At 39.1% G+C, this 27,696-nt stretch overlaps 1 protein-coding gene across 3 annotated transcripts in view; it reads left to right on the plus strand.

The window, feature by feature from the left end:
* Positions 1–27,696, plus strand: part of DNAAF9 (dynein axonemal assembly factor 9) — a 173,094-nt gene that overhangs the window by 37,170 nt on the left and 108,228 nt on the right. For all 3 annotated transcript variants that reach the window (XM_010811460.4, XM_010811461.4, NM_001079598.2), the window contains exons 5-7: positions 674–770; positions 1,787–1,893; positions 17,826–17,903. In XM_010811460.4, the coding sequence (XP_010809762.1) occupies positions 674–770; positions 1,787–1,893; positions 17,826–17,903 (282 nt within the window). The remainder of the gene's footprint in view (positions 1–673; positions 771–1,786; positions 1,894–17,825; positions 17,904–27,696) is intronic.

The following is a 27,696-nucleotide window of genomic DNA, read 5'->3' on the forward strand; positions in this document are numbered from 1 at the left end:
CAGGAGCCGTTCTGTGACATTCCCATGTTTGGATTTCTTGGTATTTGTTTCTTTTTCCCTTTGGACCCTTTCTAAGAGTTTGGATAGAAATCAAATTGGGGCTTAAGATTTAGAATTTCATGGAAGTTGGGACCCAATGTAAGTTTAGAACCCTTTTTCCATATGAGCATTCGGGGAATTTGTTTTTGGCTGTGCCGTGTGGCATGCTGTACCTTAGCTCCTTAACCAGGGATCCAACCCATGCCCCCTGCATTGGGAGCTCTGAGTCTTAACCATTGGATCGCCAAGGAAGTCCCCCATTTGGGAGATTTTTGAGGATAAGTTTTATCTCTTGAATTTAGGTCTCTGATCCATTTTGAGTTGATTTTTGTGTGTGGTGTAAGGTAGGAGAATGATGTGTTTTTGATCAACAGACACAAAAAGCTGGCTTTAAAAATACCCTCTTGAAGGGAATTCCTTGGTGGTCCAGTGGTTAGAGCTCTGTTCTTTCACTGCCAAGGACATGCGTTCATTCCCTGGTCATAGGATTAAGATCCTTCAAACTGAACAGCATGGCTACCAAAAAAAAAAACCCCTCATGGGACATTTGGGACAACTAATAAAAATGCAGAGGAAATATGGAATTTTATATGATGTCTCATTAGAGCCTGATTCCTTTAATTTCCTTCTTTAGTATGAAGATGAGGAAGCTGCAGAAGAATTTAAAATTGCCAGCTTTGTGGACATGGTTCGAGACTGCAGTAGAATTGGCATTCCTTATAGCTCCCAAGGTGTGTATCTGACAGTCATCCATTTTAGAACCTTGCTGGGCTGGCGTATGAGTCGAAAGTCCTTACTTCTCCTTTCAGTGGAGACATTCATCTGGAAAACCCATTGATCTGTTTTCAGTAAAGGCAGAGAGGATCGGGCAGAATGAAATCTTAGGACTTTGCTATGCAAGTTTTTGTTCATAACTGAAGTTTCTGCAGCATCACAGCATGCTACCAGCAATCAGATTGAAGGACTCATGAGGATCTAGTCTGTACCACTTATTAAAGATGAAATATAGTTGTGGCGCCTCTTGCCAATAAGAAATAGTAATTTGGGTAGCTGTTAAAAATATGCTGACAGTGATGCTCAAAAATAATGTATAGGGGATTTTCCTGGTGATCCAGTGCTTATTAAGACTTCGTGCTTCCATTACAGGGGGTGTGGGTTGAATCCCTGGTTGGGAAACTAACGTCCCATATGCTGTGGGGCATGGCCAAAAAAACAAGTGTAAAAACAGAGGGAAAAGATCAGCAAGTTTAGCAGTGCTTCTGTCTTTATCTACTAAAAGGAAAAAAAAAAAAAAAACTTGTACATTTAATGTTTCCTTCCTTATAATAATAGGGAAGGAAATATTTTGATTTCATACTTTTCCCTTGAGGAAGTTGGTTAGCTATGTGTTTTTTAAGGGAAAGGAGTCAAGTTTTGGTCTGTTAATAAATATATCCACTTAGGGATACAAGTCAGATATAATAGGCCACTATTTGTTTTCTTACTTTCCCTGGAAACCAGAATGTGAAAATATGGAGAAACTTGAATTTTTGTAACTTGTTTGTATTTTGTTTTTTCCTTGACTTTCATTTTGTATTTCTAGTGTTAATATCTAACCATTTTATCTGTTTCAGTTTTTGGTATTTTTTTTGCTAGATGAGGCTGTGGTGAACTTGTAAGAAATGATGCCTTTCTGAGCACATTAGATCAGGTTTAGACTGCTGTATTCAGGATGAAATTTGATACATGTTGTACTTGATTCCTCTAGGTCACTTGCAGATATTTGATATGTTTGTAGTGGAGAAGTGGCCTGTTGTACAGGCCTTTGCTCTTGAGGGCATTGGAGGGGATGGATTTTTTACCATGAAATACGAGGTATGTATGAAAAGCAGCATGTTTGGTTTTTCTGCCACTAAGCTGTTTTTATGAAGGCCCACAGTGTGGGTGTTCATTATAACACTCTAGAAAGCTGGGAGTGACTCCAAAGGGTATGGGACAGTTTAAAGTATTTGAAATGGAAAATTATTGCTGTTTAAGGCTAGTCTGCAAAGTGAGCTCCTATGGCCTTTATTCGTAAAGCTTCTCTCTGTCCTCCTTTTTTTCCCCATTCTGAGTTACCTATAGCACCCCAGGCTGACTCCTCATAACTTTTACTGTCCTATGTCACTTATATCTGTCATACCCACTTACCCACTCACCCACCCCTGGCCTCTGGATTGGAAGTTTCTGGAGAACAAAAGCATTCTTATTGTTGTTTGTATCTCAGAAGTTTGTATAATTTAACTATTTAAGGGCAATGAAAGGGAAAGTGCAGAATTTTGTATAAGTACTGTGTACTAGGGGCTTCCCAGGTGGTGCTAGTGGTAAAGAACCCACCTTCCAATGCAGGAGATGCAGGTTCAATCCCTGGGTTGGGAAGATCCCCTGGAGGAGGGCATGGTAACCCACTCCAGTATTCTTACCTGGAGAATTCCATGGACAGAGGAGCCTGGCAGGCTGTAGTCCATGGGATCAGAAAAGACTCAGACACTACTTAACAACTAAACAACAACTAAAGGAATAAAAAGATTAGCTTTTATGGTAAGAACAGTATCTTTTTTTTCAGTGTTCTGCATCTAGAAGATGACCAGTTAAGTATTGTTAAGTGAATTAATGAATGAGAACTGGAAGAGAGGATCATCTAGGGTATGCATTAGGAAGGATGACTTGGTATCCATATGCCTCCATAGGATCCCCACTGAAATGATCTGCTCCCAGTACAGGAAACCAGACGTGCTGGAAATGGGGCCATACTCTTAGGGATAGAGTAAGTGGGATCTTTGGAAGCAAGGTCCAGGACTGATTCTTTTGCCTCCTTCTGAGAAGTAGCAGTGTCCCTGAGAAATGATTGGAGGTTCACCTGGCAAACCCTGTAATGTAGAGGAACATGGGCTGTAGGGATGAAGAAGACACACACCACATCAGCCCCATTCTTCTTGCCCCAAACCAGTTTTCTCACATTTATTACAATAAAGTAGTAGAACATCCACAAGGCTGTGGCAGCTGCCCCTGACAGCAGTTAACACCCTAAAATTTGGAAGAAGGGGGGCTTCACAGGTGGTAAAGAGCCTGCCTGCCAATGCAGGAGACACAAGATACATGGATTCTATCCCTGGGTCAGGAAGATCCCCTGAAGCAGGAAATGGCAACCTGCTCTAGTATTCTTGCCTGGAAAACTCCATGGACAGAGTAGCCTGGGGGGCTACAGTCATGGAGTTGCAGAGTTGGACGCAACTGAGCGCACACAGTTTAGGAGAATAGGGACTTGAAAGGAGGCATGCCATAGGACATAGAGAAGAACCTTAAAATTTTTAGTGATAATGGTAATGTTTATTTTTAGTTAATTGTATAAACTATGCATTTATACTGTCTTGTAGATGCCAGGCACTGTTCTCAGCATTTTGTATAAATTAATTTGGAAAGAAAGTGAAAGTCAGTCCTGTCTGACTCTTTGCAACCCCATGGACTATACAGTCCAGGAATTCTCCAGGCCAGAGTACTGGAGTGGGTAGCCGTTCCCTTCTCCAGGAGATGTTCCCAGCCCAGGGATTGAATCCAGGTCTCCCGCATTGCAGGCAGATTCTTTACCAGCTGAGCCACCAGGGAAGCCCATGAATTAACTTTAATTCCTACAATAACCCTCTGAAGTAGTTCTGTTACCATCCCTATTTTACAGAAAGTTTAAATGAATTTCCCAGGTCACAGAACTAGTAGCCAGTGAGTGGCAGGGCTAAAGCCCAGTCCAGAAAGTCAGGCTTCTGACCCTATGCTTCTAACCCCTGGGCTACCACTAGGTACTTGAAAAGCAGTGTGCTTGGAAGCTGGACAATTCATGCAGCTCAAATGGGGCAGGCCTCTGGCTCCTGCCTTGAGGTGCATCAAACCATGAAGTCAGATCCCAAAGGAACAAAATTCTTTTTCAGAAAAACTTTTACAAGGTAATGTAGATTTTTCCTGGAGGGTAGTGTTTTTAGGGGCAGTGAGGAGGAAACAGCATACATATCATATAGTAAAAGTTACTCTAACTCTTCTTTCAGAATCCCTTTCTTTAGATCCTGCCCTTCTTTTTAGCCACTAATTTTCATTCTCTCAAATACTTTTCTTTGTCCCCATCTCATTTTCCCCGACCTCTCTTCTCTTCCTTACCCTGTCCTTCCTTGTCCTTTAAGGTATGCAGCAGTTTGGCCTAGTGATCAACTCTGCCATTATACTGTCTGCTTCTCTCTGATTGACGTATTAGAGGCCTGATAACTGCCTGAGCCAGAAAAGTTCCTGCCTCCTTTGAAAGCTAGGAGGAGAACTACAGATATAACTTAAGTTTTTAAACTTCTCTTTTATTGCATGCTTATACCCAGAGGAAAATCCTTAACTTAGAGGATGTTTTGTCCCTGTTGTGGTAGGTGCCAGCATGAGAAAGGAAACCAGACCCTTAGAGCATTTATTTGATATTTAGGCTGGGCCAGACTAAGTTATGGATACAGAGAACTCTTTCTTCCTGGAAGCAGTACAGGGTAGTTCTTCTGCTAGGGCTTTCCCCATCTCCAACTTCCTTCTTACTCTCCAGCTATTAGAACTGTGTGATCTGGTAATATAAATTTACATTAACCAACTCTTCAAGGGAGAATTCTAAAAGCAAACTTCTGAGTAATAACTACAGAGCAAGCATTCATTCACCTGCTAATGGACAAACATAAAAATTTTTGTACTGAAAAGTAGAATAAACCCTATGAAAAAATTCAGAAGATAAGAAGGAGACCATAGCATATTAGATGCAGGGATGGATCAGCATGATTTTAAAAAATATTTTCTCCAGGAAATAAAAATTGAGAAAAATATCATTTATACTTTTCAAGCATGCAGTTTTTAGAAAGAGAGGCAAGATGTGGTATTTAGAGCAAGCAGAATTTAAAAGAGAAGTGGATGGCATATGAGAAAATATTGTTCTAAGCCTCAAAATTCACTAGTAGAATTAAGATTTGAATTTCAAAATAGAAATCAGGGAGATTGGCCAAATGGGGAATATAAGGACCCTGAGCTCATCCCCTCTCCCAAGCACACCAAAATCACAATTATTTGCAGAACAACCATTGATGAAAAAAAGACCATAACCTACCAGGAAGGACTTGCTACAGCTAAAGTCATAAGGAATGAACCAAAAGACAGGAAGGATGGACTTCTGATGTACTCAAGTCCCTTCCCCCAGGTAGGTGACCCACAGCTGGAGAATAATTACATTGCAGAGGTTCTCATAGAGCAGTGAGAGTTCTGCGCTCCATGGTGGCCTCTGCAGCCTGGCAGCCCTGCACTGGGAAGATGAGCTGCCAGAGCATTTGACTTGGAAGGCCAGCAGGGCTTAATTTCAGGAGTCCCACAGGACTGAGGGAAATAGAGATTTCTTTCTTACAGGGTATACACAAAGTATCACATACTCCAGGACTCAAGACAAAAGCAATCATTTGATAGAACCCTGGACCAGACTTATCTGCTGGTGTTGGGGAGTGTCCCAGAGAAGCAAGAGGCAATTGCAGCTCACCCTGGGGATATAGATGCTGATGGCAGCCATTCCTTGGGTGTGCCCTTCTGCCATGTGGACACTGGTGGTAATGGGCGCTGTTGTAGAATCCTCCCTTTCACTCATTAGAACCAAGACCTGGCCAATAAACATGTAGGAGCCAGTGCTGGGACACCCCAGGTGAAACTAATTGGGGGGAGGAACAGCCCCATCCAGGAGGAACAGCCCCATCCATAAGCAGGCAGGCTACCTAAAGATTTCCTGAGCTCTCAACCACCTTTAGACTTACCCCTGCCCACCAGAGGCCAAGACCCAGCTCCACCCACCAGTGAGAAGGCACCAGTCCCAGGATCTCCTGATCCCTGACCCTGCCCTCCAGGAAGCCTGCTGTGGCCTCTGGACCAGCCTCACCAATCAGGAGTCAGACACCAAATGCAGAAAAACCAGACTTCCACAGGCTGTGAATCCAGCCTGCACAAAGCAGGCCCTGACTTAAGACCACGTTGACCCTGGCCCTGCCCACACTAAGAGGCAAATACAAGCTTTAGGATATCCTGAACCACAAACGCAACTGTCACTCCCCTCTCCCAGTAATCTGACACCAGCTCTGAGATACCTGGGCCCAGAAACCAGACTCCAGGACCCAGATCTACCTGTTAGTAGTCTGGTACTAACCCCAGGACCTGGCTTCACCCACTAACAGTCTTAGAGTCTTATGGATCCTGACTCTTCCTACCAATGAACCAGCACGAGTCCTGGGGCTCCCTGAGGTTCTCCAGCCCACCAACCTGCAGCCAGCAGTCTCTGCACAAGGCAGGGCCTGGTAACCACCTGGACCAGGTGCCAGCAAAGTCTTACCACATCACCCAAATAGCCCTCCACAAAAGAGGGACCCATGCAGCCAACATGGGGAAACCCCTGGAACATATAGCTTGGGTGATGAGAGGGGTGTACACTGTTGAGATACATAGAATGTCTCCTACAGAAGGCCTCTTCTCTAAAGTCAGGAAACATAACTAGCCCACCAGATAAGTAATACATACAGCAGCTTAGGCAAAATGAAATGACAGAGAGACATGTTCCAGTCAAAGGAGTAAGAAAAAAAACCCAGAAGACAAGTGAAAAGCTTAGTTTTCCCAAGAAAGAGTGAAGGTAGTGATTGTAAAAATGATCAAAAAATGTGAGAGAAGAATAGATGCACAGAGCAAAAAACTGTAAGTTTTTAACAATGAGAAAATATAAAGAACAGCTGTAGATGAAGAATACAATTAAAATGAAAAATACATTAGAAGGAATCATCAGTTTAAATGATATAGAATGGATCAGTGAGCTGGAAGACAAAGTAGTGGAAATCACTGATGCTAAACAGAAAAAAGAATGAAATGACATATAAGAGACCTCTGGGACAACATCAAGCACACTAATATTTGCATTTTAGAAGTCTTAGAAAGAAAGGTGCTAAGAAAATCCCTGAATACTTAAGAGCCATAAACAGTCCTTCAAGACCAGGAAGTGCAGAGAGTCTCATATAGGATTAACCCAAAAAGAACACACCAAGACACACTGTAATCAAAATGTAAAATTTAAAGAGAGAATATTAAAAGTAACAAGACAGAAGGAACAAATAACATAAAAGGGAACTCCCATAAGGCTGTCAGCTGACTTTTAAGCAGAAGTCCTGCAGGCCAGAGGGAAGTGCTGTAAGTTTAAAGTGATGAAAGGAAAATACCTATGAGCATGAGTATGCTACACAGTAGTGCTCTCATTCATATTTATTGGAGAGAGTAAAAGCTTTGTAGACAAGCAAAAGCTAAAAGAGTTCACCAAACCAATTTTACAAGTGTTAAAAGAACTTCTCTAGGTGAAAAAGAAAAGGCTATTACTCTAAAAACATGAAAATTCTGAAATGAAAAAGGTAAAGGAAAACATACAATAAAGATAGGAAATCATCCATGCATGAACCTCTTAGGAAGGTTTAAAGACAAAAATAGTGAAATCCACAGTATCTACAAACACCCACAATAAGCAGTTAAAGGGTACACAAAACAATTAGATGTAAAATACGATACTGAAAATAGTAATTGAGAGGGGAGGAGAGTATACGCTGTGGGATTAAGATGCATTTGAAATTAAGAGATCAACAACTTAAAAACAGTTAAGTATGTACATAGAACGTTATATTAAAAACCTCATGATAGCCACAAACCAAAAATCTGTAATAGATATACACAAAAAATAAAAATCCAAATACAATACTAAAAATTGTCACTAAATCACAACAGAATTAAGGAAGAAGGAAGGGGTAAAAGGCCTACAAAAGTAACCCCAAACAGATAACAAAGTGGCAATAAGAACATACATATCAATAATTACCTTAAATGTAAATGGACTGAATGCTCCAATCAAAAGACACAGAATAGCTGAGTGGATACAAAAACAAGACATGTGTGTGTGTGTGTGTGTGTGTGTGTGTGTGTACTGCCTAGAAGAGATCACTTCAGGTTTATAGACAGACTGAAAGTAAGAGGATGGAAAAAGATATTCCATGCAAATAAAAATCAAAGCCAGGGTTGCAATACTTAGACAATAATAAGCCCTAAAATAAACGCTGTTGTAAGAGATGAAGAAGGATACCACATGATAATCAAGGGATCAGTGCACTAAGATATAACAATTATAAATATATCTGCACTGAATATAGGAGCAACTAAATAGAGAATTGGACTATAAAGAAAGCTGAGCACTGAAGAATTGATGCTTTTGAACTGTGGTGTTGGAGAAAACTCTTGAGAGTCCCTTGGACTGCAAGAAGACCCAGCCAGTCCATCCTAAAGGAGATCAGTCCTGGATGTTCTTTGGAATGTCTGATGTTGAAGCTGAAACTGAGATACTTTGGCCACCTGATGCGAAGAACTGACTCATTGGAAAAGACCCTGATTCTGGGAAAGAGTGAGGGCAGGAGGAAAAGGGGACGACAGGATGAGATGGTTGGAGGGCGTCACAGCCTCAATGGACATGAGTTTGGGTAAGCTCCGGAAGTTGGTGATAGACAGGGAGGCCTGGTGTGCTGCGGTTCATGGGGTTGCAAAGAGTTGGACACGATTGAGTGACTAAACTGCCTGAAATACATATATCAGATATTAATGGACAGAAAGGGAGAAATTGACAGTAACACAATAATAGAGAATTTGAACACCTCAGTTACATCAATGGACAGATCATCTGGACAGAAAATCAATAAGGAAGCACTGCCCTTAAATGACACATTGGACCAAAGGGACTTATTTGGTAAGAGTATTCCATCCGAAAGCAGCAGAATACACATTCTTTTCAAGTCTACGTGAAACATTCTGGAGGATAGGTCACATACTAGGCTACAAAACAAGTCTTGGTGAAGAAAATTGAAATCATATCAAGCATCTTTTCCAGCCACAATACTGACTAGAAACCAACTGCAATGGGGGAGAAAAATGGTAAAACCCTCAAAACACATGGAGGGTAAACAATATGTTACTTAACAAATGGATCACTGAAGAAATCCAAGAGGAAATCAGAAGTTACCTAGAGACTAATGAAAATGAAAACATGACAATTCAATACCTTTGTGTATGCTAAGTGTGCTAAGTCACTTCAGTCATGTCTGACTCTGTGGCCCTATGGCCTGTAGCCCACCAGGCTCCTCTGTCCGTGGGATTCTCTGAGCAAGAATAGTGGAATGGGTTGCCCGTGCTTTCCTCCAGTGGCTCTCTTGTCTCCTCCACTGGCAGACAGGTTCTTTACCACTAGTGCCACCTGGGAAGCCTCCTCAATACCTATAGTGAAAGTGTTAGTCGCTCAGTCATGTCTGACTCTTTGCAACCCCATGGACTGTAGCTTGCCAGGCTTCTTTGTCTGTGGAATTTTCTAGGCAAGAATTCTGGAGTGGGTAGTCATTTCCTTCTCCAGGGATCTTCCTGACTCAGGGATCAAACCTGGGTTTCCTGCCTTGCAAGGAAAATTCTTTACTGTCTGAGCCATCAATATCTGTGGGACACAGCAAAAACAGTTCTAAGAGGGAAGTTTGTACCAAAACAAGCTTACTTCAGGAAAAAGATAAATCTCAAACAACCTACCAGTGTGAGTGAAATTGCTCAGTCGTGTCCTACTCTTTGTGATCCCATGGACTGTAGCCTACCAGGCTCCTCCATCCATGGAATTTTCCAGGCAAGAGTACTGGAGTGGGTTGCCATTTCCTTCTCTAGGGACCTTCCCGACCCAGGGATAGAACCCAGGTCTCCCGCATTGCAGGCAGATGCTTTACTGTCTGGGCTACCAGGGAAGCCCACCTTACACCTAAAGGAACTATAGAAAGAACAACAAACAAATCCCAGAGTAAGTAGAAAGAAAAAAAACATAGAGACAGCAGAACTAAATGAAATAGAGACTAAGTAAAAATAGGAAAGATCAGTTAAACTAAAAGCTGGCTCTTTGAAAAGATAAAATTGTTGCGTCTTTAACCAGATGCATCAAGAAAGAAGGAGAGGGTCCAGATCAGTAATGTGAGAAGTGAAAAAGAAGTAACAACCAACACCACAGAAATACAGAGGATCATGAGAGACCACTACAACAACTACATACCAGTAAAGTGAACAAACTAGAAGAAATCAACCAATTCTTAGAATGGTACAATCTCCCAAGAAATAAAAAATATGAACAGACCAGTTACCAGTATTAGTATTTAATCAGTTCAAAAATAAAAAATAAAAAACCACACACAAACACCTTCCAGAAAACATTAGAAGAGGACCAGATGTCTTCACAGGTAAGTTCTACCAAACATTTGAAGAGTTAACACCTATCCTTCTGAAGCTATTCCAAAGACGGCAGAGAAAGAACACTTCCAGAATCATTCTGTGAGGCCAGCATCACCTGATAGCAAAACTAGACTAAGATATCACAGAAGAAGAAAATAACAAGCCAATATTAGTGATGAACATAGGTGTGGAAATTGTCAACAAAATCTTCAGTTGATTGCAAAGCACATTTAAAGGATCCTACATCATGACCACATAGGACCTATCATTGGAAATTTTCAGTATCCCTAAATCAATCAGTGTGATACATCACATTAACAATGTGAAAACTAAAAAAAAAAAAAAAAAAAAGTGGTTATCTCAGTAGATGCAGAAAAGGCTTTTAACAAAATTCAACATCTGTTTATGATTTTAAAAAAACCTCCAGAAAGTGCACACTAAGGGAGCATACCTCAGCATAATAAAGGCCATACATAACCAAAAAAAAGGAATTAAGATTGGAAAGGAAGAAGTAAAGCTGTCACTGTTTGCAGATGACATAGTTCTCTACATAGAAAATCCTGCAGATGCTACCAGAAATCTACTAGAGCTCATCAGTGAAGCTGGTGAAGTTGCAGGATACAAAATTAATATACAGAAATCTGTTGCTTTTCCATACACTAACGGTTAACTATCACAAAGAAATTAAGGAAACAATCCCATTTACCATCTCATCAAAAAGAATAAAATACTTAGGAATAAATGTACGTCAGAAGATAAAAGAACTCAGGAAACAGACATTGGTGAAGCAAATTAAATACAACACAAATGGAAAAATACACTATGTTCTTGGATTGGAAGAATTAATATTGTTAAAATGACTATACTTATCCAAGGCAATATACAGATTCAATGTAATCCTTGTCAGAATACCAGGGTCTTTCACAGAAGTAGAACAAATCTAAAATTTGTATGAAAATACAAAATACCCCAAATAGCCAAAATGGTCTTGAGAAAGAGAGCTGGAAGGATAACAGTCCCTGACTAAAGACTGTACTACACTACTACAGTAATAATAGCAGTATGTCTTAATACTGACACACAGACATACATAGATCAATGAAACAGAATAGAGAGCTCAGCATTAAATCCATGCACTTAAAAAATAAATCATGCACTTAAGGTCAGTTAATCTACAACAAAAGAAGCAAGAATATACAATGGAGAAAGGACAGTCTCTTCAGTACATAATAGGAAAACTGGACAGTTGTGTGTAAAAGAATGAAATTAGAACATTCTCTGACACCATATACAAAAATAAAGTGGATTAAAGACCTAAGTGTGAGACTGGAAACAATAAAACCAGAAGAAAACCTAGGCAGAACACTCTGACATTAATTGTGGCAATAGGTTTTTGGATCTGCCTCCTAAAGCGAGGAAAATAAAAGCAAGAATAGACAAATTGGGCCTAATTAATCTTAAACCATCAACAAAATAAAGACAGCCTTGTGAATAGGAGAAGATACTTGCAGATGATATGGTTGATAAGGGTTAATATCCAAAATATGTAAACAGCTCATAGAACTACACATAAAAGAAAAAATCCAAAAATGGGTAGAAGAGCTAAAGAGACATTTAACCAAAGAAGACATACAGATGGCCAACAAGCATGTGAAAAGGTGCTCAACATCACTAGTCACCAGGGAAATGCAAATCAAAACCATAATGAGATTTCACCTCTTATTTGTCAGCATGACATCAAAAAGAACACAAATGTTGGTGAGGATGTAGAGAAATGGGAACACATCATACACTGTTGGTAGGAATATAAATTGGCGCAGTCACTGTGGAAAACAGTATGGAGGTTCCTCAAAAAGCTAAAAATATAACTACCATATAACCCAGCAGTTCCACTCCTAGGGAACTACTGGGTTTTATATATATATATATGTATATATGTGTGTATGTATGTATGTATGTATACATATATATGTTTACATATATGTAAACCCAAAACCACTAACTCAATACATGCACCCCAGTGTTCATAGCAACATTATTTACAGTTGTAAACCCAAAACCACTAACTCAATACATGCACCCCAATGTTCATAGCAACATTATTTACAGTTGTCAATATACGTGTGCTGAGTCACTTCAGTCGTGTCTGATTCTTTGTGACCCTATGGACAGTAGCCCACCAGGCTCCTCTGTCCATGGGGATTCTCCAGGCAAGAATACTAGAGTGGGTTGCCATGCCCTCCTCCAGGGGATCTTCCCGACCCAGAGATAGAACCTGCAGCTCTTATGTCTCCTCCACTGGGAAGCAGGTTCTTTACCACTAGTGCCACCTGGGAAGCCCATTGTCAATATGCGGAAGCCACCTAAATGTTGATAAATAGATGAATGGAAAGAAGATATGGTATATATACGTATGTGTGTATATATATAGTGGAATACTGCTTAACCATAAAACGAAAACTTGGAACAACATGGGTGCACTTGGGAGGGTATTATACTAAGTGAGGTAAGTCAAAGACAGGCACTTATGATATCACTTACATGTGCAATCTGAAAAATACAACACTACTATGAATGGAAAAGAAACAGACCCACAGATACAGAGAACTAACTAGTGGTTACCAGTGGGAACAGGGAAGTAGGGGAAGGCAGGATAGGGGTAGGGAAATGAGAGGTACAAACTATTATGTTGAAGATAAGCTACAGAGCTTAATTGTACAACACGGGGAATATAGCCAGTATTTTATAACTATAAATGTAGTATAACCTTTAAAGTTGTGAATCACTGTGTTATATACCTGTAAGTTATATAATTTTGAAAATCAACTGTACTTCAATATCAAATAAATTAAAAAAATGGACATCAAGTTCAGTACCTCAAAAATCTCATCAGTTGGCACACTTGTAAAACTGTTGCACGTTACAGAGAAAGGAGCCAAATAGGTTAAATCAATGAGGAAAAAGATAATAAAATGGAGGATAGAGAATGGAAAATGGTGATATCAAAAGTGAAGGTTATGTAATAGTGTGTGTTTATGTGTCACGGAGTGTGACACAGAGTGACAAGCAACCAGACATTTACCAACTGCCACCTCCTTAGTAGGAAAAACAAGGAACAAAGTGAGTGGGTGGAGTTTCTCTGTGGAAACTTGAAAACAAAGGTAACGCTTTGGGTAGTGTAGTAAAGCTCTCTACATTTTGGTATTTAGAATATGAGGGAGTAGAGATCCTATAGCTGCCTCTTACATGTCTACTCTGCTACAAAACTTACTGGTACTTGACAAGCTCTGCTAAGAACAGAAAGCTTCCCATCAACATTTTTTTGAAAATATAAACAGGCAGTGAAAGCTCACCACACATTGGATTAAATCACCTGTAATTTGAAAGAAAAAGTCAAGATTTTTAAAAAATTCTGAATGTGACACAAAGATAATTTAAGATATAGGGGGAAAGTTAAGATATAAAACTCTATTTAGGATGCCTGGAGAAATGTAAGATTTGATGACCATAGAACAAGAGTTATTTTGTGATAAATGAATATAAGGAAAATATGAGCTCTGGGAAGTTATAAGTGATAAAATGAACAGAGCAATTGGGAGGGTAAAGTTAGGAAAATCTCAAAATTAAAAACTTTAGAAATAAAAGGAAATATGAGAAAAAACTTTAAAATCTTAGAGAACTTATCTATGATGTTTGATATCCTTTAAGTAGGAGGTCTAGAAGGATAGAACAGAGATACCAGAAGGGAGGAAACTTAAAAATAGAAGTAAACATTTCCAGTGATAATGATAAATAAAAGCTTTTAAATTAAATTTCTTAGCAAGCATCAGTGAGATTTTTAAAAAAGCTTAAATCTGTCTGTGCTTTTTTAAACAATAAGAATTAAAGAATATCATAAAAAGCTTCCAGGCAGAAAAAATAAGTCTTGTACGATAAGACAACAGAAGTTTGATTTCTCTCCTTCCCCAACCAAAACAAACAAACATTAAACTAACATTAAACATGATAAAAATGGTTTTTAAGACACTAGACGTCCGGCAAGGAGGTAATTCCCTTGAGAGAGAGAAATAGACAAGATGAACCCCAGGATTGTCCTAGCTTACTACAGTTGACCTTCAAAAAAATAGGAGTTTGAACTGCATAGGTTCACTTACACAGAGATTTTTTTTTCAGTGGTAAATAATATAGTACTACATGATCCACAGTGGGGTGAATCCACGGGCACAGAACCATGAATGCAGAATTGCTTTTACAGAGGGCTGACTGTAAGCTTTATTCATGGCTTTTCATCTGCAGAGAGCATCGATTCTCCCATGTTAGCATTAACACCCATGTCACTCAAGGATCAACTGTACTTTGAGAAAATTCCCAGGCCGTGGCACAGGAAGGGGGTACCCAGGTAGATCCCAATGTACTTCCTGAGCTGAGTAGATGCTGCTAAGATTCTGATGAGACCAAAGCATCTAGAGTACTAAAGAGGAAAGATTTCCCCCAAAACAGAACTCCCAAGGTCTGCGAAGATTCCTTTCCTCCTCCTCTGGCATCCCAAGTATTCAACAGAGTTTTGCTATATGTGCTTTTGTGTGACTTAACCACTGAAGTTGGAGGAAGAAAAACACAGGTGAAATTATTCCAGAACAGTTCCTGATGCATGCTTAGAGCTGGGAATAGTGCCTGTTCCCACCAATTAGGTGGGAACATAATTCATAAGGGGCATTGGATAAAGTCTTCAGGAGGGTTTTGTCTCAGTAGTGGGGAATAATCAGCCCTAGTATGAGCACTGCTCTGGACCCTCCTAACAATTTACAAAAGTAAGACCTGAAAGGATCAAACAGTTTTCAAGTAACTGCATTCCAGAATAAAGCACAAGAATATTTATAGGAATATGAAAATACCTGGTATCCAACAAGGTAAAATTCAGTGTCTGGCATCCAAAGATTATCACTTTACAGGTAAGTGGGAATATATGACTGATAATAAGGTAATCAGTCAAAATTGACCTGAAATGGACAGAAACATTAGAATTAGCAAACAAGGACATAAAACAGTTATTCTCATTGTATTCCATATGCTCTAGAAGCTAGAGGAAAGATTGAATGGGTTAAACAAATAGAAAATATAAAAAGGACCCAGATAGAACTTCTAGAAGTGAACATTGCAATATCTAAGATGAAAAATATACTAGATGGCAGTAACATTAACTTAGATCCTGCCAAAGAAGATTAATGATTTTTAAGCCATAGCAGTAGAAACCATCCAAGGTGAATGAAGCACAGAGAGACTAAAGAATCCAAAAGAATGGAAAGAGCATCAGTTTAGTTCAGTGGCTCAGTTATGTCCGACTCTTTGCGACCCCATGAACCGAGCATGCCAGGCCTCCCTGTCGATCACCAACTCCTGGAGTTAATCCAAACTGTTGGACACGACTGAGCGACTGAACTGAACTGAACTGAACTTGGTTATCTGGGTCATGATCTTTTTTGTGTACTACTTCTGTATATTCTTGCCACCTCTTCTTAATATCTTCTGCTTCTGTTAGGTTCATACCATTTCTGTCCTTTATTGAGCCCATCTTTGCATGAAATGTCCCGTTGGTATCTCTAATTTTCTTGAAGAGATCTCTAGTCTTTCCCATTCTATTGTTTTCCTCTGTTTCTTTGCATTGATCGCTGAGGAAGGCTTTCTTATCTCTCCTTGCTATTCTTTGGAACTCTGCATTCAAATGGGTGTATCTTTCCTTTTCTCCTTTGCTTTTTGCTTCTCTTCTTTCCACATACCTGAATGGTCTAGTGGTTTTCCCCACTTTCTTCAATTTAAGTCTGAATTTGGCAATAAGGAGTTTACGATCTGAGCCACAGTCAGCTCTTGGTCTTGTTTTTGCTGACTGGAAAGAGCATCAGTGATTGCCAAATCAGTCATAGGACAGAATAAAGACATTTTTAAACTTAAAAAAATTTTTTCCTTCCATTAATCTTTTCTTAGAAAGCTATTGAAGGATGTGCTCTAACAAACAAGGAAGTCAGCCAAGGAAGAGGAGACAAATTAAGCCACGGGATCAAATCCATCATGTGAAAGCTTCAGAATGAAGCTGGAAGAAAGAGAGAGATTATCTGATATCTTTAAACCAGTGGTTCTCAATTGGAATGATTTTGCTGTCTCATCCCTCTCCTCCCCCCAATATTTGGACATGCTTTTGATTTGCCTAGACAGGGAGGGTCATTGTTATAGGCATCCAGTGAGTAAGAGACCAAGGATGTTGCACAAAACAATGCAAGGGCATCCCCTCACATCAAAGAAATAACTGGCCCTCAAATCACAGTAGTGTTTCTATTGAGAAACTCTAGTGTAAGGAGATTAACTGTGAGCAAATTAAGTGGGAAAGGTAGAAAAAAATTTAGGATTGATTTTTTTTTTTAATATATATATATAATACAAGTAAAAAAAAAAAGCTGTTGGTAGCTTTTGGAAAAACGAAATTTGTTTAAGAAAGTAAATAGTATGGTATGTACTAGGCGTGCAGTAAATTTTATATATTACATATATATCTTTAATATTGTAAATAATAACTACTAGTATAGCCAACGGAGAAGGCAGTGGCACCCCACTCCAGCACTCTTGCCTGGAAAATCCCATGGATGGAGGAGCCTGGTGGGCTGAAGTCCATGGGGTCGCTAAGAGTCAGACAAGATTCAGCGACTTCACTTTCACTTTTCACTTTCATGTATTGGAGAAGGAAATGGCAACTCACTCCAGTGTTCTTGCCTGGAGAATCCCAGGGACGGGGAAGCCTCGTGGGCTGCCATCCATGGGATCGTACAGAGTCGGACACGACTGAAGAGACTTAGCAGCAGCAGTATAGCCAAAAAAGTCATATCATGGTATTAGGTATGTGTATGAGAAAAAGTGAGAATGGGGATAAGTATAGCAGAGCTACATCTTTGTCATAAGTCAGTATTTAATTTCTGAATTGATAAATGAAGAAATAGTGGTAGATGCTTATATCAAAATATGGAGGTAATTACCAAAAAGAAAACATTAAAAGACTTCAAAGTGGTTGCCTCTGAGGATTGAGACAAGGGGCAGTTTATGAAAGATTGAAGTAGGGATTAAATTTTTTTCATTACAGGCCTTTAGTACTAGTATTTGATTTTTTTAAACTGTAAGAATATATTCTAATTAAAATTTTATTTTAATTGAATTCACAATATATTTGTGTGTATATGTGTATAAATTTGTATATGCCCATCAAAGATGATATTCAAAAGATATACTAAAGTCTCTGAATCTGAAAAGATAGTTTCCTTCAGTGGGACACATTTATCAAGTATGTATAGGTTCTGATAATTGACAAAGTTTTGATATATTATTCACCAAGATAACCATTTCTAAATGTCAGAAAATAATTCTGATTGTCCTAATGATACCGACTCAGTTATTTCAGTGTTTTCCCCCTTGTATTACAGTTGCAAGATGTGAGTTTGAATCTATGGAATGTCTACAGCAAGATGGATCCTGTGTCCCTGGAGAGTTTGCTTTCCGAGGTAAAGAGCCACACTGTATTTAACATATAAATATAACCAGCTCAGTAATCTACTAATGATATTTAACTTGTAGAAATGCAGGATATATTTTAGTTTGCATTTAGTTAAAGAATTGAGCAGTTTCTTCCTTGATTGTTATCTTGAACTCCTTTGGAGTGAAAGAGGACCTGGAAAAGAGATACTGCCTCTTTCACTCTGAGAAACCACCTAAGATGAAACCAAGGCTCCCTGCCTTGTCCAAGGTTTAGGTTTTCACCTAAAGACATTCTTTCTGTTGGGCTGGACTTTAGAAAAACAGTCCAGAGGATGCCTTCTCTGAATGAAAAGATCTAATGAAAAGATTAAGAAATTAGGATATGTCTTAAAGGAATTAAGTATTAGGGGTTGGCAATGTTTTTCTGTTAAGAGGTGGATAATAGCATTTTAGACCTTGTGAGCCCTGTGTCTTTGAACTATTCGACAATACCATTGTAGGCAATGCTTTAATGAATGGTTATGTCTATATTCCAGGGAAACTTTACTTACAAAAATAAATGGCCTTCCAACAGGCTGTAATTTGCTGACTCCTAGATTAAAGGATCAGGTATTAATTTTTCATCTGAACTTTGAAGAAAAAAATTCACAATGGGCAGAACAGTTTGTAACAAGGAGCAACAAACAAAACTAAGATATAGGTACTTTGTTTAAACAGCTCAGTAGTATCTCTCAGCAGTCATGGATGGATATCCATGGAAAAAGAACAGCTTATATGTAGCCTTCTAATGATATTAACTGTCAAAGTAAGACCCCAAATAATTCCAAAGACAAAAACAATTCCAAAAATGAAAACTACACATCAGTTTCACTTACAAATATCAATGCCTATATTTTAAGTAAAATGTCAGCAAATAGTATCATACTAAAAGAACATTCTATGATGAATTAGGGTATTAAGCGTTTAATATTTAGTTTAATACCAGAAAATCTGTTAATGTAATCACTGTACTAATTTTTCTCCTTGGAACCATTTATGATGATTCCATAGACACCAAAAAGACATTAGATAAAATTGAACATCCATTCTGTTTAAACATTTCTAATAACATAGGAATATAAGAGAAAAATAAAACCTGAACTTTTTGTTCTCTAAAAAGACCTAATCGTCATCATCAGTCCATGGTGTGGCTAATTATGGGAAAAAGTGAAAGTGAAAAAATGTATAACATTAAAAGTGTAAGAATGATGGGATTTACCTAGTCGTCCAGTGACTAGGACTTCTACTACTGGGGGCCCAAGTTCAGTTCTTGGTCATGGAAATAGATCCCACGAGCCAAAAAAAAAAGGAAGGGAAAAAAAGACTAAGAATGATAAAGAAAATTTAAATACTGACAACTAAGAGTGATAAGTAATATAGGAATTTCTGCAAAGTATCTGGGAGCCACACCCCACTTGTGTGCAGTGCCCTAAATAGGGAGCTGCAGGTCACACATGGAGACTAGACATAGCATTGTAGTTTTGAGAACACTGCAATCATCTCCATAGTCAGTGGAATAGGACCACCCACAGAACATCTTTAATTATACCTAGAGCAGCAGTGACATCATGCAACATCAAGTAACAGCGGTAATCATCACGAGTTGTAGACCAAACCCTTTCATGGTTCTCTAATTTCCAGTGAGCTTCATATGCTTAGATGGTATCTTGAAAAAGTGAAAGGAAACCCTTTTAATGTCTGAGGTTGGACTTCCCATCTAAGAGGAAAAGTGAGGGCTCAGAGCCAGATTTAGTTTTATTTACAAAGAATAAAGTAAGATGGTATTTCTTATACCAAAATATGATTGAGTGCATTTATACCTACTACATTATGGAGAGCTCTTACCAATTGGTAAGAAAAATACAATGGTGTGGAACTGGAAGACAACTAGAATTGGCTGTTCACAAAATAAATAAAAATGACCATGATTTTTTTCCTCCAAGTTAGGGATATAGAAAATCAAAGGAGACCATTCTTCTCATCCTAACAACCAAACAATCTGAATATGCAGCAAAATAGTAGTTTAAAATCAATTAGAGAGCTGAAGATGCAAAGAAACTGCAAAGAACTCTGTTTCTGAAAAATAGGGCCCTTCATAGGATGCTGTTCTCATTTTTAATGGAACAGCATGAGGAAGAGAAATCTATCATACACAAGGATCAGTAAAAATCAGTTGACCTTTTAAAGACCTTTTAATGGCTGTATGTGAGTGAGTCAACACTTACCCCTCAACTCGATACCATAGGTCTTCACAAGTGTTCAGGTTAATCTACCCATCTTGCCTGAAGCACTTGATACTCAACTATAACCTGGATTAGAGATGAGAGCTGAGAGCAACCCTTTGGCAGCATTTCAGGTCTTCACAAGGTATAAGCAGCTACCCTTTTAAGGCTAGGGACAGGCAGCAAGACTAAGATCTCTTTACATACACAGAACCAAGGGACTGGAGATGGAGAGCAAAGAGAACTTCTTAGCCACCCAAAAAGCTGATAGCCAGCTTGTAAAGCAGGGAGAGATTGTCCGTAATTCCTAAAGCTGATAGCTTAGCTGTGAAATGAAAAGAGATTTCCAGAAAATTGTCAGAGCAAAATCACTAAAGTTCACAGCCTACCCTTAAAATATTTGAATTTGAATTTAAACCAAACTACAAATGTTACAAGATCCAGACCCTGATCAATTACAGATCAGATTAACTTAGTTCCCTGCTTTAGTGGTCTAATGAAAGAGAGGGATCTAGTGGCCCTTTCTTAGAGGTGAGTGGTATTTATGTCAGTTTTTACTGTTTTATATGAAACATCTGGCATATTTTTTTTTTAATTATAAAATAAGAAGAAGCAAGAAAATTTGATATGTGGTCAAGAAAGGAAACAGTCAATAGAAGTAGGCCCAGATGTTAGAATTGACCAATGGAGAGTTTAAATGATGAAAGTGCTAAAGAATCTGGAAGAAAATGGGACAACATATGTGAAGAGATGAGGAATTTTAACAGAGACCTGACAGCTATAAAAAGAACCAAATGAAAATGCTAGAAATGAAAAATATGGGCTATAAAAATGGAGAATTTATTAAATTGGCTAATTTATTAAATTAGACTCCAATGAAGAAAAGTTCAATGAACTTGAAGATAAGTCAATAGAAAGTTTCTAAACTGAAAGACAGAGAGAAAATGAACAAAAAGGGCAGAGCACAGTATCCAGTATCTGCCAAACAGTGTCAAATGATCTACATAGTAAATCATTGGAGTCCAAGTATAGTTGGAGTCCCAGAAGGGAGAGTAGAGAGAAAATGGGGCAATAAATTTAAGTTGATAATATCCAAAAACTTTCTAAATTGATGAAATACATCAATCCACAAATTCAGGAGCTTTCATAAACCCTAAATCCAATAAAATAAATATGTACGAAAATGACTATAAATTTGTAAAGGGATCTCTGAGGTGAATCTACATGTTTTAATAAGATTCAAATCCAACAACCAAAAGAAGTTAAAATGCAATTTCAGTCCTGACTTGTGCTGATAAAAAATTATTGAAGAAGGGAGCCAATCCATACCCATATTACCTCTTCGTTTTTTAAATTTATCTATTTTTGGCTGTACTGGGTCTTTGTTGCTATTTGCAGGCTTTCTCTAATTGCTACAAGCAATTACTCTCCAGTTGCAGTGCACAGGCTTATTGTGGTGGCTTCTCATTGCGGAGCACGGGTTTAGTAGTTGGAGCATGCAGGCTTAGCAGCTGCAGCTTGTGGGCTCTAGAGCAGGCTCAGCAGTTGTACATGGGCTCAGCTGTGGTTGTCCTAGAGTATGTGGGATCCTCCCAGACCAGCAATCAGTCTGTGTCGCCTACATTGGCAGGTGGATTCCTAACCAGTGGACCACCAGAGAAGTCCCTATAAAAAAATCTACTTTTTTTTTCCTTCTCTCTTTTCTTGCTCAGCTGCTCCATAGTCTCCAAAGTTGTCTTTAAAAACCCTTTTTCTCTTCACTGTCCAAATACGTTTGCTGTTCACATGTGTTTTCTCTTTGCTAAGACTGATAACCTTATAGTCAGAATTAGCATCTAGGCCTTAAATCTCACTGGCCAGTCTTTGCTGGCAGCTATTTGATGGCCAGACTGCCTACAGCTACATGCTTCTTGGTCAGATCCTGCAAAGAGAAAATGCAGACTGCTCTGAGATTTTATTTAGAAAGATGTTCAAAATATCTTTGGTGGGAAAAGTAAAAAAGTAGAGTATATGTCCATCTTTGTAAAATAATTTGTATTTGTGTATCTTAGAAATTTCAGATGGTAGTCTTACTGGTTATTATTTTTGTACTGGTTATATATTTAAAAAATATTATTATTTTACTTATTTTTGTTTTCTTACATTTATTATATAATGTAATTCTTAAAAATACTTTTAAATACTGAAATTAAACTTCTTTTCACCCTTTAAGTCATTTGAGAGCAGACACTGCTGTATGCCAGCCTAGGGCCAGGAGTCCTGTCTGAAGTTCAGGGTCCTTCCGTAATGGGCAAGGGTGAAGGCACACTGACATGTTTCTTGAGTTTTGCAGACTTTTGCTGCTTATCTGACCTTGATATCTGTCTGGGCCTGTCTTCTGAATTTGGCCTTGAGTCTGAGCAGATAGACCTTCCCTTCATCATCAGATCTAACAAACCAATTCTACCTCCATACACAGAATCCATTTCCACAAATGCAAGTGGAAAAATTTTGAGAATGATGTGTCTGGTGGAAACCATACAGGCTCTAGGTATCTCTCACATAGATATATTTTCACTTTTGCTGGTTATTAGTATTGCATCCTCGGGTAACTTTACTGTTCAGTACCTCAGTCTCCTCATATATAAAATGAGCATAGAGAAGTACACAAGGGTATTCAGTTCAGTTGAGTTGCTCAGTTGTATCCGACTCTTTGCAACCCCATGAACTGCAGCATGCCAGGCCTCCCTGTCTATCACCAACTCCCAGAGTCCACCCAGAGTCCACCCAAACCCATGTCCATTGAGTCGGTGATGCCATCCAACCATCTCGTCCTGTCGTCCCCTTCTCCTCCTGCCCTCAATCTCTCCCAGCATCAGGGTCTTTTCCAATGAGTCAGCTCTTTGCATCAGGTGGCCAAAGTATTGGAGTTTCAGCTTCAACATCAGTCCTTCCAATGAACACCCAGGACCGATCTCCTTTAGGATGGACTGGTTGAATCTCCTTGCAGTCCAAGGGGCTCTCAACAGTCTTCTCTAACACCACAGTTCAAAAGCATCAATTCTTCGGCACTCAGCTTTCTTTATAGTCCAATTCTCACATCCATACATGACCACTGGAAAAACCGTGGCCTTCACTAGATGGACCTTTGTTGGCAAAGTAATGCCTCTGCTTTTGAATATGCTGTCTAGGTTGGTCATAACTTTCCTTCCAAGGAGTAAGCGTCTTTTAATTTCATGGCTGCAATCACCATCTGCAGTGATTTTAGAGCCCCAGAAATAAAGTCAGCCACTATTTCCACTGTTTCCCCATCTATTTGCCATGAAGTGATGGGACCAGATGCCATGATCTTAGTTTTCTGAATGTTAAGCTTTAAAGCCAACTTTTTCACTCTCCTCTTTGAGTTTCATCAAGAGGCTCTTTAGTTCTTCTTCGCTTTCTGCCATAAGGGTGGTGTCATCTGCATATCTGAGGTGATTGATATTTCTCCCAGCAATCTTGATTCCAGCTTGTGGTTCCTCCAGCCCAGCATTTCTCATGATGTATCCTGCATATAAGTTAAATAAGTAGGGTGACAATATACAGCCTTGACGTACTCCTTTTCCTATTTGGAACCAGTCTGTTGTTCCATGTCCAGTTCTGACTGTTGCTTCCTGACTTGCATACAGGTTTCTCAAGAGGCAGGTCAGGTAGTCTGGTATTCCCATCTCTTTCAGAATTTTCCAGTTTATTGTGATCCACACAGTCAAAGGCTTTGGCATAGTCAATAAAGCAAAAACAGATGTTTTTCTGGAACTCTCTTGCTTTTTCACAAGGGTATTAGTAAGTCTTAAATATATCGATATTTATATAGATACATATATTTATATATATATGAACATTCCATGTATAGTGGTAGTTATTTTTGGTATGACAATTTATTGTATCTTCCATTTCAGTCATAGTGTGGATTCCTGGTGGTCTAGTGGTAAGGATTTAGTGCTCTTAGTCATAGCATGGAGTTGAAAGAAATATTTAATGGTTCATTTCACCTTATTCTATAATTAGTAGTGACATAGCCACCTACCTCAGGGAAGTTTTTTGGGAGCAAAGTGCCTATCTTCTTCTGTGTACTCCACAAAGCATAGAATGTTTTTCGCCTAGAAGATAACCAGAGAATGACTGCTACCAAACTATATAACTTCACTTTCTTACCATAGATCCACACCAAGGTGAGTATCACCATACAGGCTATTAAAATAGAAGCATACCTCTGAGTTTGTTTCTAAATAGAATTGTAAAACAGAACAAAGTGTATTCTGTACTATAGCTGTATTGGTTCTTTTTTGTTTTCCTAAGCTTCACAAAGTAAAGCATTCTGGCATAGACCAAGGGATTGGACAGAGCTGAGCAGATGAGGTACAGACCCACACTGGGGTGCACAGCCTCAGATGTGACTTTCCTGAGGCCAGTGATACACATTATGGGTGTCTGAGAGACAGAGCAGAGAAATGTCAGGAAATCTAGGGAGAGGCTCAGACATTCTTAGCCAACTCCAGCTAAGCTGATAGTAGAGGCAGAGAAATTGACAAGTATTGCAGGGATCTAGTATGTAAGACCTGGTAATAAGCACTTTCTATAGGTTATTTCATGTAATTCCTGTAATGTATCTGTAAGGTAAATATAATAATCCTTCCATTACACACATAAGGCATTTGTGTCTCAGAAAGGTTAGTTTCCTTACCCAAGGTCACACAGCCAGTAAGAGGCAAAGCAAAGGTTCTGGCACAAGTCTTTCTGAATCTAATTGTACTTTCAGTTCCAAGATGTGGTGGCAGCTAGCTGGAAATGGGGACTGGATCTGAGAAGAAGAGTTGGACAGACATTGAAGATTTGTGATTAGTGTGGTAGTTGGACGAGTGGAGAGTGCAGTTCTGTTCACAGTCCATGTGGGGTAAAACCAGTGCCAAAGTGGGAAGACTGTCCTAGAATCAGGGCCACTGATTGAACCTAATAGCAATGGGTCAAGATCTGAAACTCCGAAGGTCTGTTTTACTGGAACAAAGGGCAGAGGTAGTATGGCAAGGCAGCCTGACCTAATCAGTTGTAGACTACCAGTTACTAGTATATATTTGTTTACTCTGTAAACTACCTATGTAAAATTAGGAGAGAATATCTTAAAAAACATTAATGATTTTATTCTATTTTTTTCTGAGTTTTGTTTTTAAAGACTTTTTATTAAAGTAGCACAGATTCAGAAAGCAGCAGAAAATTAATGTATAACCTAATAATTATCATACGGCAAAGCAATAGAACCTTGCTGGCTACTCCAGAGGCAATCTGAGTGCTTTCTGCCGAATCTGTCACCTTCCTCTCTGAAGAATAACACTGTCGTGAATTCTGTGGTAATCATTTCCTTTTCTTTGCAGTGTATCATCTAGATGTGCTTCTGTAAACACATAGTTTAGCTTTGCCTGCTTCTGTGTGTTGCAGGTTTCTTCTAATGTTTAGCTTCCCCCTCCTTCTCTTTATTCCCACCCATCCCTTGCTAACTGTCAGTTGAAAAAACCAGATCATTTGTCTTATATTTGCCCTTATGGGATTTTATTGATTGCATTTCCATGATGTAGTTTAACAGTTTTCCTGTCTTGAATCTCCTGATGTTAGTAATTGATTCTAGAGGTTTTATCAGTTTCAGGATTGATTTTTAGAGGGAAAATTACTTCATTGTTTCTAGGTCTCTTCAGTGGACAGCACTAGGAAATTTTCTTCTCTCTCTTCCTGTCCCCAACCTCGTCTCTCCCTAAATGTGTGTGTGTGTGTGTATATATGTATCTGATTTTTTATCCTACATTATATATAAAACATATTCAGAAATATCAGCACTGTCTCCTACATATTACTGAAAATAATTTTAGACATATATTGATATATGTATATAATATTTATCAGTTCAGTCGAGTCCAACTCTTTGCGACCCCATGGACTGTAGCACGCCAGACCTCCCTGTCCATCACCAACTCCTGGAGTTCACCCAAACTCGTGTCCATTCAGTCGGTGATGCCATCCAACCATCTCATCCTCTGTCATCCCCTTCTCCTCCCGCCTTCAATCTTTCCCAGCATTAGGGTCTTTTCCATTGAGTCAGTTCTTCGTATCAGGTGGCCAAAGTATAGGAGTTTCAGCATCAGTCCTTCCAATGAATATTCAAGGTTGATTTCCTTTAGGATGGACTGGTTGGATCCCCTCGCTGTCCAAGGGACTCTCAAGAGTCTTCTCCAACACCACAGTTCAAAAGCATCAATTCTTTGGTGCTCAGCTTTCTTTATAGTCCAACTCTCACATCCATACATGACTACTGGAAAAACCATAGCTTTGACTAGATGAACCTTTGTTGGCAAAGTAATATCTCTACTTTTTAATAAGCTGTCTAGGTTGGTCATAACTTTTCTTCTAAGGAGCAAGTGTCTTGTAATTTCATGGCTGTGATCACCATCTGAAGTGATTTTGGAGCCCCCCCAAAAAGGTCTGACACTGTTTCTGCATCTATTTGTCATGAAGTGATGGGACCAGATGCCATGATCTTAGTTTTCTGAATGTTGAGTTTTAAGCCAACTTTTTCACTCTCTTTCACTTTCATCAGGAGGTCCTTTAGTAGTACTTCGCTTTCTGTCATAAGGGTGGTGTCATCTGCATATCTGAGGTTATTGATATTTCTCCTGGCAGTCTTGATTCCAGCTTCTGCTTCATCCAGTCCAGCATTTCTCATGATGTACTCTGCATATAAGTTAAATAAGCAGGGTGACAATATACAGGCTTGACGTACTCCTTTCCCAGTTTGGCACCAGGCTGTTGTTCCATGTCCAGTTCTAACTGTTGCTTCTTGACCTGCATACAGATTTCTCAGGAGGCAGGTCAAGTGGTCTGGTATTCCCATCTCTTTCAGAATTTTCCAGTTTGTTCTGATCCACACAATCAAAGGCTTTGGCATAGTCAATAAGGCAGAAATAGATGTTTTTCTGGAACTCTCTTGCTTTTTAGATGACCCAATGGATGTTGGCAATTTGATCTCTGGTTCCTCTGCCTTTTCTAAAACCAGCTTGAACATCTGGAAGTTCACGGTTCATGTATTGCTGAAGCCTGGCTTGGAGAATTTTGAGCATTACTTCACTAGCGTGTGAGATGAGTGCAATTGTGCTGTACTTTGAGCATTCTTTGGCATTGCCTTTCTTTGGGACTGGAATGAAAACTGAAAACTTTTCCAGTCCTGTGGCTACTGCTGAGTTTTCCAAATTTGCTGGCATATTGAGTGCAGCACTTTCACAGCATTATCTGTTAGGATTTGAAATAGCTCAACTGGAATTCCGTCACCTCCATTAGCTTTGTTCGTAGTGATGCTTCCTAAGGCCAACTTGACTTCACATTCCAGAATGTCTGGCTCTAGTTGAGTGATCACACCATTGTGGTTATCTGGGACGTGAAGATCTTTTTTTTTATAGTTCTTCTGTGTATTCTTGCCACCTCTTTTTAACATCTTCTTCTTCTGTGAGGTCCATACCATTTCTGTCCCTTATTGAGCCTGTCTTTGCATGAAATGTTT

This window comes from Bos taurus, chromosome 13 (genome assembly GCF_002263795.3).
Source record: "Bos taurus isolate L1 Dominette 01449 registration number 42190680 breed Hereford chromosome 13, ARS-UCD2.0, whole genome shotgun sequence".
NCBI classification, from domain to species: domain Eukaryota; kingdom Metazoa; phylum Chordata; class Mammalia; order Artiodactyla; family Bovidae; genus Bos; species Bos taurus.